We start from the raw sequence: 14,101 nt of genomic DNA, 5'->3' as shown, positions 1-14,101 counted from the left end.
TACTTTTTCGGATATTTTATTGGAAACAACTAAATATGTAAATTAATTTAAATAAAAATTTTTTATTACTGTAAGTAAAGTTTCTTGTATTATAAATAGTAAGTATTTAATAATTAAAAAATTTATTTATTTATTAATATAAATCAATATATTTATATAATTAAATTTTTTATATAAAATATTTTTTTTCGTTGTTTTCAATTAATCTTAAAATTTAATAATTAATGAATTATACAAATAATACTTATTGCTTAAATAAAAAAAAATATTTTTATATTAATTTTGGTAAATTAAATTAAAATATAAAATGTTATTAAAAATATGTTAATTTTCGATTATTTATATTTATTTTATGCTATTTATACTTATTTTTTAAAAGTCATGAATTCTAATGTGATATTGTATAACAAAATCCATTATAATTTAATCAAATTATTATTATTATGAAAAAATGATTTTATACAGTATTAGTACCATAAAATTCACGTCTCTATTACATGTTTTAGAGTTAAGCTTTTATAATATAACACTAATTAGTGTAACCTTTCAATGAAAGCAATTCAATAATAACTTTTATAAAATATTATATATAAGCAAAAGTTATTATGTATTTGTTGCTATTAGTGTTGATCTCAATTATAAATAAAATTTGTAATTGTAATGAATTTAAGGAAAGGGTGGGAATTGTGAGATAATATAAATTGAATATTTTTATAACAAAAATTTTATTAACAAAAACTCACATCAAATGGCTCTTAGCGACCAAATTGTTATTTCACAGTAAGTGATAATCAATTACTATTTAAACTTCACTAATAAATATGCAAAAGATTGAGTGTTTAATAGCAATGAGTTTATAATTTTGTAAAATAATATTTTTATTGGTTTTTAAGTTAAATTATTATATTGATATTTCAGATTATTTAACAAATTTATAAGAATAACTTTTTTTTTTAAATTATTCTAAGTAATAAAAATTATATATTTAATATAATAATTAAATTAAAATTTAAAATTTAAAATAAAATGGGAAATATTAACAGCGATGTGACGGCTGGTGTGAAAAAACAGGCCGTTTCTAAACAAAAAATATATTCATTGGTTAACGTCAAGAAAAAAGGTATTCTCGTCGATATCATGAGGAAAGCCATCAAAAATCAAGATTTTACCGAAGTATTACTTTTTAATTATATTTATTATTAATAAAATTCCTATATATTCTTATTCTTACATTTAATTCAATTTTAATTTTAGTTCATTTTAAATTAAAATTTAATAATATAAATTAGATAATTTATTTAATAAATTAATATTAAGTAATAAAATATTGACAAATTGTCTTAAAAGGTGAACAATCAGATTGAGAGTATAGTTAAGCCATTTCTATACAATGGAGGACAAGGAAAGAAAGTATTGATATCACATTTGATTGGTTTAAGAAACAGACACAACAAGTTTGGTAACACAGATGATGAACATAATCATAATAATGACAATCAAATGGATGAAGAATGTCAACAAATGGATAATCAAATGGTTGTCAGATCCCGATTATCTCAACTTTTATATCGTTTTTTTCCAAATAGGTTACGAAAAACAAGTAATTTGAAAATCTGAACAAATTTGAAAATAAATACAATTAATAAATAAATAAAATCATAGATATATTACCGGAAATGGATTGCGATTATAGAGAAATTTGTTGGAAACTTAGTGAAAGAGGTTCTGTTGGCGAAACAGTACTACATATGTGTTTGGTATACCTTTTATTTTTTAATTTATTTTTGCAACTTTTATTATATGACAAATTTATTTAATAAAATCAGTTGGTGTCGACACCAATTCATACAGAACTGGCCCGAAGAATTGTTACATTATTTCCCAAATTAGTTAATGGTATGTATTTATTATTATTATCTAAATTACTGTATAGTACGGTATATGAAATATGTTGTTTAGTGGTTTTTTATATATAATATTTATACTTCAAATTTAAACATAGATTATCTTGATAACCATATCAATATAATTAAATTTAATGTAGATTTTTATAAACTTTTAGTTAATTCTAGTAAGATAAAATATTTAAAAACTTAATAATTGTAAGTAAAATTATTAAAATAATATTATTATTATTTAACATTCTATATAAACATTTAATTTTATATTATATAATTATATAATTAAAATATTATTCATTAGAGATAAATTTACAAAGATATTTCATAAATTAATAACATTACTTTAGTTACTAACTTACTTAACTAACATTGAAATTTGTTAGTTTTAAAAATATGTTGGTTTACTTATAAAATAATGTTCAAAACTATTGTAATATAATACATATCATGGTTTGATTGAAAGTATTGATTGATTTTGTTTAATACTAACATTGTGTTGACAATTAAGATATATATTTAGACGACGAGTTTTATGGTGAAGGAGCTCTTCATATGGCTGTTGTCAATGAAGACCTATCTATGGTATCATTCCTTCTAAACAATGGCGCAGATGTGAGGGCTCGATGTATCGGCAAATTCTTTTGTGCCGACGATCAGAAAGAAACGCGAAAAGAAAGTTTAGATAACGAATCATATATTTTGAAGACTCAAACCAATTATCAAGGGTTAGGTCATTGTTGTTAAATAATCAATAAATTACAAAACATTAATCAATTAAATCAATTGTTAGACATGTCTATTGGGGAGAATATCCGCATTCATTTGCTGCATGTCTTGAGCTCGAAGATTGTTATCGTTTATTGTATGCAAAAGGAGCTAATCCTGACAGTGAAGACACTAATGGCAATACTGTTCTACATATGACTGTTATCTGCAATAAAATGGTTTGTTTTTCAACTTATTTGAAACACTCATTTGATAACTTAATTGTTTATAATTATTATAACTAATTAACAGAAAATGTTTAATCTGGCATATGAGCTTGGTGCTAATATACAGTCAGTCATCTCATTATTGTTAAAATAAAAATATCTTTTTTATTTTTTTCATTTTATGTTTCAGTATTACCAATAAACAAGGATTAACACCACTTTCATTATCTGCTAAACTTACAAGAAATGAAGTGATTATCTATAAAAAAAACATTATATTAAACAAATTCAATTCAATTACATATATTTAATACTTTTATTACGATTTTTCAGATGTTTTTTCACATTTTAAAACTTCAAAGAGAAGTTTTTTGGGAATTCTGTGAACAGGCATTCACTGCCTATCCTTTGGATGAAATTGATTCAATTGATGTCAATACGGGACACATAAAGACAAACAATGCATTAAGTGTTGTTGCATTTGGAGTCAGTTTTCATAATATAATTTATAATAATATACAGTATTTGTAATAATTATTTGCTTATACTATAGGATGAGCTTGGTCATTTAGATATGTTTCAGGGATTACTAATTGATTTATTACAAGCAAAGTGGAATACATTTATCAAGAAAAAGTAAAATATTTATCTATCTATCTATCTATCTATCTATCTATCTATCTATCTATCTATCTATCTATTATTATTATTATTATTATTATTATTATTATTATTATTATTATTATTATTATTATTATTATTATTTTACAGATTTTATCAACAAATTGTATTTTATGGTTTTTACTTTTTAATAACATTTTTTGCATTTATATTAAGACCGGCACCCATTACTTATCATAAAATTAATCGACAATTAAATTGCAGTCAACTTAATTATATCATCAATAATATCCAAAGTAAACTTTTATAAATTTGAAAATATAATATTTAATTTGAATTATATATTTAATATAGATAATTCAATTAATACAAATGCTGATATGTGTCAAATAATAAATCAATGCAAAACATATCCACAGAATAATAAACAAATAAAAAGACTGAATATTACTCCTTATTTTTTGGAGGAAACACAACAAGTCATACAAATTAACAAAAATGATAAAACTGTGAAAAATGATGAAATATCTACACATTCATGTCATTTACTCCAATTTAATACAACATTAAATCGAGTATTAAATCTAAATAATATTGTATTTATTAATTAATTAATTATTTATTTATTTTTGTTAACAATAATTAAAAAATAGATGAGAAGAATATTTGAAATATTGAGTGCAATGGGTTCGACAATATATCTGATTAGTGCATACATTGAAGCATCAAGTCTTGGTTGGTCTATATTTATACAAACACTGGTAATTAAAATCAACATTAATTTAATGAAAATACAAATCAATATATTTATATTAATAATTTAGATCAAAGTTCCCGGAAGAATCATGTTTCTAATGTCATGTATTTTAATTGTAATTACAATACCATTGAGATTATTATGTTTACCACAATATGAGGACAGAATCATTGCTTTATCAATGTTTTTGACACCAATGAAACTATTGTTTTTCTGCCGGTAAATAATATATTTGTTTTTAATAATATCATCAACAAAATTATACAATTATACAAAATGTTTTCTTTTATTATAATAAAGTGATTAAATTAAATTTGCATTTCAAATAACATTTGTTACTTTAGAGGATTCAAAACTGTTGGACCATTTGTAGTGATGATCTATAAAATGATTGTTTCAGATCTCTTGTGTTTTGTTACAATTTATATGATATTTGTTATGGGATTTGCTGAAGGTTTGATTAATTAATATTAAATATTTAATTAAACATTTATTACAATTTATTACAATTTTATTTATTACAGCATTCTTCGTCATATTTAGGTCTCATTCAGGCAATGGTACCAATTATTTTGGTGGAGTAATCGATAGTATAATGTCTATGTTTTTAATATCATTGAATGAATTTGTTGATATTTATACTGAATTTGATAAAACAGATCATCCAACTATTGCTAAAGTTTAGAAACTTTTTTATTTTATTAAATTATTATTCATGTAATTACTATTAAGTGTTATTTTAATTACTTGCAGTTAATGTTTATATTTTATATGATATTGGTATCGATATTATTAGTCAATATGTTGATAGCAATGATGGTATTTCTCATTAAATTTTACTCAAAATTATTCTAACTGTAAGTTCTAACAAATATTATTTTAGGGTAAAACATATCAAGACATAGCTTCCCGACCTAATGAATGGCTCCGTCAGGTAAACCTATAATCTATAGTATTATATATTATTTGTGTTATAAAATTCATAAAATATTAAATTATAAATATTTCAATAGTGGGCTCGTATTATATTAGTAGTAGAAAGAGGTTTATCACCACAACAACGATTAAATCTACAGAAAAAGTACAGTCAGTTAAGAGTTAATAAAAGAGTTTTTATAAAAATATGGAAAACAACGGTAAGTCTTGTTTATATCAAATAAAAACAATAATATTAAATCATATTTTAGGAATCAGAAAGAGATGATATCAAAGAAATAAAAAGACTAAAACTGTCAAACATTAAAATGAAAAACAGACAAAACAAATAATATTAATAAATATTTAACTAAACTTTATTGTTTAATAAATTAAATAAATTTTACAATTATTTTTCACTTAAACTATTATTTATTATTGATGTCCTTAAAAGTAGAATTATCAGAATCTGAATCATTTGAGTTAATACTTGATTTATTGTGATTAATACTAACGTATCCGCACTTGATATTTGTCCAACGGTTCCGATCCGATCTAATTTAAAATATAGTTTAAATTTACAATTTTAATACTAAAGCAAATTGTAATACAAACTTATGACAACTAATCTCTTGATTGATAGTAGGATTGGCGCCATCAGTAATCATACGAATTAATAGATTTGCTATATTAATAGCGTCATCAAAACCATAATGTTTTCTTCCTTTAAATTCCATACCCAAATGTGTCAGCATTTGATCCAAAGATAACTAAATAAATAGTTTTTGATTAAAAGATAAGACATGTTATTGTTGACTCACTTGTTGTCTTTTGTATTGATTGGTAAACACTTTGCGAATATTAATCCATTGTCTGGCATAAGACGGAAGAGTAATATCGTATATTTTGCACTAAATATTTATATTATTATTAAAACATTAATTTTTCAAGATATCAATTATTATTGATTATTGTTAGAGACTTACAGTCAAAGCAAAAAAGTGACACAAATCCCAGGGACTGAAACCAAATAATACTTAAGATATAAATTATAAAATCAATATATCGGTACAAATATTACCCATCGGTGGCAAAAGCATATGATTTGATGTTATTGTTGTTGATATAAGAGTTGAACCATTTGTCAAACTTATCCAATACTTCAACAAATGGTTGAGATTTATCGACAATTGATTGCGAAATTCCCGTTAGTTTTGTACAAAACTCAGACAACTTTTGTGTTGATTTTGGTTTTACAAACTCATGAAATGTCGATACCTTTTATCAAATGTTAAAACATTTATTTATTTTCTATTAATTACCAAAAGTCATACAATTTTCCTTTGCTTGACATCAACCAAAACAGCGGGAAATTCGATGATTTCTTGAATCAAGTCATCACTTTGTGGTGAATCACAAGTGGCCTCAAAGTCGACAACACATATGATATCATAATAATAAGTGATTGACTTATTAAACACTCTCTTCATTGTCTCGTTTCTGTAGTGATTCTTAAGACGTCGTCTACAGGAATCCTCTGAACCACTGCTCAAGACATTGTCATCAATGGTAACAATCAATTCATTAAATCATTAACTTTCCAAACCTGACTTCAAGAGTCAATTGACTCAATCTATGTCTTAACTCATCGATTGTCATATCGTTGATCATTCCGTTTATTTTTGCCAACTTCTTGAATGATGAATGACTATGAATGTCATCATTGGTAACATTATTATCACAATTTGTTTGATCCATAAGTGATGATTAATAATAATAATAATAATATTTTTATTATTAATATTATATACAATACATAATCAAACCATCAGATGATTGGCGCCAAAGCCTTCACTTTCATATTATAATAACTTATTAGTGTTTTGGGGAAAATTCAATCCCTCGTCTTATTTTCCAAAAATCCCTATTTTCTCTGCTCTCTGGGAATTCCCATGTAATCTATTTCCTTGTATTACCACAATGTAACCACATATAGAAATCTAAACAACGAATTTTATTATAAGATTTGAATAACAAATGTTGTATTAAACTGTATTTTGAGTGCTATTGTTAATTAGTATCATTAATTTATATTCTTTGAATTGAAATTTATTTTTAAATATTTTAATAAAATTTTATGCAAAATATTAAGTTTTGGTATTATTTATTGTAGAAATATATTTCTTTTCTAACGAGCTAGGGAGGGAAATATAATATTTCCCTTATTTTCCAGAAAAATTGGAGGGATTTTACTAAGGAACTTGCCTTCCCTTTTAAATTTGCCCGAACTCTACTATAGCATACTTAGTTACTTACAAGTTGTGACTCAGTTGTGAGTTTTAATATAAATAAATAGCTTATGTATACAAAATAAATAAAATAAAACTATTAAATATTGAAAAATAATAAATTACTTCAATATAACATTATTTAAATTAAATATATAACATAACAATAAAAATTGTATATTTAAACATAAAAATAAAAGTTTAATAATCAATTAATGTAAAATATGCTTTTAAAATAATAAAACTTAATATACAGTATATTACTTAAATTTATGTAGAGTTCGTGTAACATCCCTAATAAATTTCCATCAATTTTTCATAAAAATAAAGCAAATATTTTATTTTCTCTTTTAATTTTATATTTTAATTAAAAAATCGATTATTAAGATTAGCATAAATTTTATTATAATGTTTAGTATTACTATTTGTTTATATATAACAATTTGATATACAATATGTATTTTTCAAACTTTATAATAAAATGTATTATTAATAATTAGGGTTTAATATGAAAATTTCATAATGAAACACTAAATACAGATATATTCGCAAATTATTTATTTATATTAATTATTTTTAGTATTGATAATTGTTATTAGTCTATTTAATAGACTCTATTATATATTTTACTACTATTACTTTTTAAACTTAATAATTAATACAATATAATTAATTTTTAGATTACAAACATTGTATAAACATTGCATATTACAGTACAGTATTATAAAATTTTATTTATATTTATTGTTAGACTTTATGTAACATTAACTGCAGGCCAATCAATATTTCTAATAGTATATCAAAGTTAATGTCATTTAAGTAAAGAAATATATTTAAACTAATTTTATTTATACATATTTTTATATAAAACACTTTAAACTAAATCTAATTGAATTAATTTAAATTAAGTATTCAAATTGAATAGTCAAGTATTTTGAATAAAGTAAATTAATTTTAGATAATATAATTTATATTGTTTTATGTAAACCATATGATTTGATGAAATAAATTTAGATAATAATGTATTTATTTCATATAATTGATGGTAACATCACTCGAGACCAAATCCTTCAGCATTATTGATGGCAACAATTAACTTCTCTCTCAATAACTCTTGTGTTGAATATCGGGGTAATACTAATTGGTTAAAACATGTGTGAGATATGGGTAACCTTATTGTAAACCAAAACAAATAATTTAATTTTAACTTATTTTAGTAAAATTTAATAAAATGATTTACATATCAGTATTGCTATTAAGTGCAGATATTTTGAAGTTCATGTCACTCATGCCATTGATGGGCACTCTATCACTTCCAGTGACAAATCGTAAAAAGTCTTTTTGCATGTCTATGGAAAATGACTTAACGGTGTCCCAAAAATATCTGTTATAATTATATTGATTATATTAATTGATGTTTGACTTGAGTTAGTGATTATTTGTTGTATTTATGTAAACCTAATGATTGGTTCATTTTCAAGATATCCTTCATAAACGGTAGCTTTTCTTAACTCTTCCATATCAATGGTAGGACAGCCACAGACTAACACTTCCACTTCTTCTGGTCTTAACATCTGTTTCAGATATTTTTATAAATTTATTATTATTAATAGTTTTAAATTGTTATATAAAAATTATTACAATTAACGCATTTGAAGCACAAACGCTGTGAAATCCTAAATAAAAAGCTTTAAACGCTTGAAATATAGCCTTATTTAGTATTAAATCCATATATAACTTAACGAATTCTGTTAATTTACACCAATAAAAGATTTTATAAGTTAATTGAAACAATAATTGTTTAATACATGAACTACTAAATAGACGAACCAAATCTATTATCATTATTAACTATAATGTTGTGTCCATTGGGCTTAAGTATATGTGTCCTCACTTCACCAAATTCCTCAACTGAAACCTTCAAATTTATTAATAACTTTTAAAATTTATAATAACTTAAAAAATAGTGTAAAATTAGAAAATAATAAATTACTTGAAAATTCATACAAAAGTCTTCTTCAACATTTCCTTCATAAGCCAATAACTCTTTGAGACCAATTGCTACGTCCTATTGTAAACATAAACATAATTTTATAAATTACTATAAATTAATTATTAATATATTATTGTAATTAGACTGACGGGTATAACTTGAGTGAAGTCATCCATAGTTACGTTACACATGCCTACCGGAGACCTGTCTATATCCAGTGGTACTACCGGTGGACTCAATAACTTTTTGAAACAAAGTGTTGGAAAATGAAGATCAAGTATTCTATAAAATATTATTACATTATATTGTATTTTCAAATAAACATAATTATAAAATTATAGTTTTATTATTATAATCTTACATTGAATTATAGACTGCTAAACCCATTAACTTTATTAAATAAAATAATTAAAAATTACTTATAAGATCAATATTTTTTTGTAAAATTCATAAAATACATACAACTCCTATTAAATTATATTCTCTAAGATTTCCATTTTGAACAGTACTAAACCAATAACACCGGGATTTTTTGTGATAGACAAACATACCTAAGTTTGAGAAATAAAATAGCATTATTACTAAAACTAATATTAGTTTATAAATTAATGAAATATAATTATAAGTAATTATAAACAATGAGACCATAATCCTGATGAAATATTTGTTTAATTAACAATAAAAACCATTCCTTAGTGAGTCCTCCCATATCAAGTCCCGGTTCACCAATGAATGTCACTTTTAGTTTCTTTTTAAGATCACTTTGCTTTTTAGCGATCTATTCAATAAGTTTAATGTAATATTCATATTCAGTTAACATCTAATTGAGTATTAATCAAAGTATTGTCAGATATTTACTTCATTTAATGAATCGATTACAAGATTTGATCGGCGAATGTTTAGATTAAGAAAAAAGACATCAATGTCTGCCATTTGCTGATGAATGGCTCGATTTAATAAACTTTGCTATTATTTATATAAATAAATTAAATAATTTATTGTGAATCACATAATTATATTACCCGAGCATTTAATATCATTTGTTGTTCAGAGTCTCTTTGCAAAACTGTTTTCAATTTAATAATTAAATAAATGAGTTATGAATAAATAAAAATTATTATCAATAGACAAACTTGTTTTCTTGGCCACAATGCTTAAGATAAATGGATATTGACAATAGGAAAATCTATAACACATTTATTATTTATTAACTACAGTATATACATATATAAATAAAAGCTTAATATCCAAACTACTTAATGTAAATATAACTTAATATTATATGATATTCAATTGATAATAATTTTATATAATACCGATTGACTTTTGATGGGTTTTGCCAGCGATAATATTCAGACATAAGATTTATGTGATCCAAAGCATAGTTATAAAATTCAGTATAATTTACAACATTGGGATTCATCTTATTATTAGCCGCATCTGTCAATTGTATATATTTAATGTATTTATTTGTTTAAATTATATAATATCTGCAAAATTATTATAAAATACCGTAAAATAATGAAAAATACTAACTGAGAAGTGCTAATACACGGGTTGCACAGGGTATCCAAAATTTGCTTTTATTAATTGTCGGCAATTTGTGGCCATTATTTGGTGGAAACTCACGAATTGTTATGAATTGCAACACATTTTTGACTAAAGCTTTCAATTTGTCACTTTGTAATCTATAATATTTAAGTATTTATTAAATAGTATATATTAATTATACTCTTATATTGTTAGCTAAATAATAAAAAATCGATGGATTACTTTGAAAACCAATTAATTAATAACTGATGATCACCACTGTTCAGATTAACCACACGTTTAAGTAAATGTGCGAAAACATTATATGAAGATTGATTACTAAATATGGGATTCTTTATGTATAAATATATATTTTAAAATTAGTTAATTATAATACAATAAATAAATACAGTATTAAATTTAATATTAACTGACCTGCAATAACATAAATATTGCACGAATTTCATCTTTAGATTTCAATCTAATTTTATAAATATGATATATTTGTTAAAATCATATTTAAATTACAATTATTTGAATATAATAGCATTTTCACTAAATAATAACGGTTATTAATATAATATTAATTTTCCAGAATATTATTTAGCAAAAAAATCTAATGTATTTTTTTGTAAATTCATTAATTGCTAAAACTAACGGTTCGGTTGATGAAAGCGATGCAATTACTCCTTTCAAAACTGTTTTACTTATAAATGAAGGCTAAATGATATAAATATTTTATTAAATAAATAGTAATAATTATTATAAAATAATTAGATGACAAACCAGATTATTTAGTTCATCATAAACTGTATATAAAAATATGATATTAATTTCTGGATCATGTGATTTTGCATCACTTTGATTGGCATTCACTTTAAATAATGCATTTAATTCAATATTTGAACTAAACGTTTGTTCATAAAAATCATGTAATTGTGTGTAATCTGCACTTTCACACGATATTGTCAATAGATTTCTAATAATATAATATAAAGTACATTATCATTATTAGACAGAAATGAAAAATATTTATTATTAATCTTATTCATAGACAAAATGATTTTAATTTGATTAAAGAAATGATGCAATTATGAGGATTAACATTAATTGCATAACAAATTTTTATCAAAATTATACTTCCATCAAATTATAGCTGATTATTTAGTCTATGAATATGTCTATATAAGATTTAAGTATTATAAAGTTTAATTTTAAAAAACATAATATTAGACAACTTTATTATTAAAAATTATCATTTAATCATTAACTAATACTGTATATTAATAGAGATAAATGCGTTAAATTACTTGAAATCATTTAATGTGAAATCCCGTTTCGGATAATGAAAAGGTGTCGACAAATATTTATTACTATAAGAAAATTGCGAACTTTCTAAAGATTGGTTCAAAAGTTTTTGTGTTTTAGAGGAATTTGTCATAAATTGATTATCATTTATATTATCATTAATTGCTAAATCTGAATGTGAATTATTTATTGGAGGCAATGATATCAATAAATTGGACGACTCATCATCAATATGAGGCGGAAATAAAAGACCAGTTATATAAGTATGAATTACACCTATGTTTGTAATAAATTATAATTTAAAATAAGTGTTAAAAATTTAATTATAAAAATATATTAATACCCAAACCATCTGTAATTAATGGACCAAATCCGGTAACCCTTAGTAAATGTTGCCGAGAATCCTAATTAAAAAAATAAGAGAAATAAATAACCACAAAATTTAAGTTAATTAAAATAAAATCACTAAAATTAAAAAAATAATATATAAATTTAACAAAACTTAATCATACAATTGGTGGTAAATGAAGAATATTTTGGTGTGAATTTGGACGAAGAATTCTCGAATCACTTCTCAATCCAATATCTAATTCAACGTTTGGATTATAAAAACTGCCACAAAATGGACACATAGACCGGTGTCTTGAATTAGTTAGAGTTATATGACATGAAGGACAGGTCAAGTGTTGAATAGTTGAAAGATTAGTGACATTGAATTCATTGTATGTTTGGTCAAAATTAAATGTTGAATCCATTGATATACAGTATATTCTGTGGATATTTGTAGATATTATATATATATATATATATATATATATATATATCTATATCTTTAAATTTATGTCTACCCAATACTCCAAATTCATAGCAACCAATTTTGCTAACAAAACAAATGCTTTTAGTAATATAGTGTTTATTGCATTGATTTAGTTATATTATACTTGTATATATTATTTAGTGTTATTTTATTCAATATATAATATTAAGCATATTTTATTTATTTAATCTGCAAAACATTATAAAAATAGATTTTTATATATTGATTTTTTATGATTTACATAATGGTTATTAATAATAAATTAAAAATTATAACCAGTAATAATATGAGTGCTTTTAAATTTAATAAATTTTATCTTTAATTAAATATATTAAAGTATTATTAATTTTCTATAAATTTTTCAAATAATTTTATTCATTAAAAATTAAAATATTTTATTATCTTTAATATTTAGCCTTATATTTTCATCTCATTGAATCTTATAATGATATACAGTAAATCTTATGATTACAAATACATTGCATACTATTCTGTTATAATTATGAATTGAAATATATTCTTATATATAATTATAAAATATTAATACATATTAGTAATATAATTTATAATATATAGATTATTCTCTAATAATAATTAATTAATAATAATTTAACAATATTTTAATTTAAAATAATTACAAATAATTAAACACATTTGACTAATTCTTTACTTTTGTTATAATAATTAAATCTACTATTTTATCAATAAAATTATACAACTTATTTCTAAAATTAATATTTGAATTAAATAATAAATTTTGTTTTCTTAAAACTAATAATATTTATTTACTTAAGACATTATTACATTATTAAAACATATTATCATATATATAAGTAATAAATTGATTAATATTAAACTACTCTATTTATTCATATTCTATAATACTAATTAGTCAATCCTACAATTACCCAGATTACATTAAGTATATGTATATACTAATTTTACTAATAATTTTAATGTAATTTTATAAATTCAAGTGTTGAATAATCATTATCATAGAATATGAATCAATAGAATAATGTTTATTACAAAAATACTA

The 14,101-nt window shown here is 22.3% G+C and overlaps 3 protein-coding genes across 3 annotated transcripts; 1 reads left to right on the top strand and 2 right to left on the bottom strand.

Annotated features, from left to right (window-relative positions):
• Positions 1-1,026: 1,026 nt before the first annotated feature.
• LOC128965887 (transient receptor potential cation channel subfamily V member 5-like) lies at positions 1,027-5,470 on the top strand (the record flags this gene model as incomplete). Its single annotated transcript, XM_054312664.1, has 19 exons — positions 1,027-1,173; positions 1,348-1,600; positions 1,663-1,757; positions 1,827-1,896; positions 2,410-2,626; positions 2,692-2,845; positions 2,919-2,959; positions 3,024-3,084; positions 3,167-3,319; positions 3,387-3,469; positions 3,605-3,750; positions 3,809-4,029; positions 4,279-4,430; positions 4,556-4,665; positions 4,736-4,890; positions 4,965-5,030; positions 5,095-5,145; positions 5,225-5,320; positions 5,399-5,470. Coding segments are annotated over exons 1-19 (2,343 nt in total), but the record flags the coding sequence as incomplete, so codon positions are not given.
• Positions 5,471-5,554: 84 nt separating this feature from the next.
• On the bottom strand, positions 5,555-6,884 carry LOC128965886 (3'-5' exoribonuclease 1-like). Its single transcript, XM_054312663.1, has 7 exons — positions 6,733-6,884; positions 6,461-6,671; positions 6,208-6,404; positions 6,113-6,146; positions 5,948-6,037; positions 5,742-5,896; positions 5,555-5,681 (listed from the first exon to the last, which is right to left on the bottom strand). The coding sequence occupies exons 1-7, from the start codon at positions 6,882-6,884 to the stop codon at positions 5,555-5,557; spliced, it is 966 nt and encodes a 321-aa protein (XP_054168638.1).
• Positions 6,885-8,465: 1,581 nt separating this feature from the next.
• LOC128965884 (probable E3 ubiquitin-protein ligase HECTD2) lies at positions 8,466-13,000 on the bottom strand. The gene is made up of 22 exons (XM_054312662.1): positions 12,758-13,000; positions 12,589-12,649; positions 12,248-12,521; positions 11,724-11,916; positions 11,596-11,657; positions 11,373-11,418; positions 11,181-11,290; positions 10,944-11,095; positions 10,724-10,847; positions 10,541-10,593; positions 10,430-10,473; positions 10,266-10,373; positions 10,053-10,185; positions 9,870-9,958; positions 9,769-9,797; positions 9,557-9,689; positions 9,408-9,482; positions 9,245-9,332; positions 9,056-9,162; positions 8,873-8,988; positions 8,655-8,798; positions 8,466-8,586 (listed from the first exon to the last, which is right to left on the bottom strand). Exons 1-22 carry the CDS (start codon positions 12,998-13,000, stop codon positions 8,466-8,468), a joined length of 2,505 nt encoding a protein of 834 aa, XP_054168637.1.
• Positions 13,001-14,101: the final 1,101 nt, after the last annotated feature.

Source organism: Oppia nitens, unplaced genomic scaffold, assembly GCF_028296485.1.
Source record: "Oppia nitens isolate AA-2021 unplaced genomic scaffold, nextdenovo-longstitch-racon4-pilon3 scaffold18_pilon_pilon_pilon, whole genome shotgun sequence".
Lineage (NCBI taxonomy): Eukaryota > Metazoa > Arthropoda > Arachnida > Sarcoptiformes > Oppiidae > Oppia > Oppia nitens.
The sequence above is the reverse complement of the archived record's forward strand: the minus strand, read 5'-3'. Positions and strand labels throughout refer to the sequence as shown.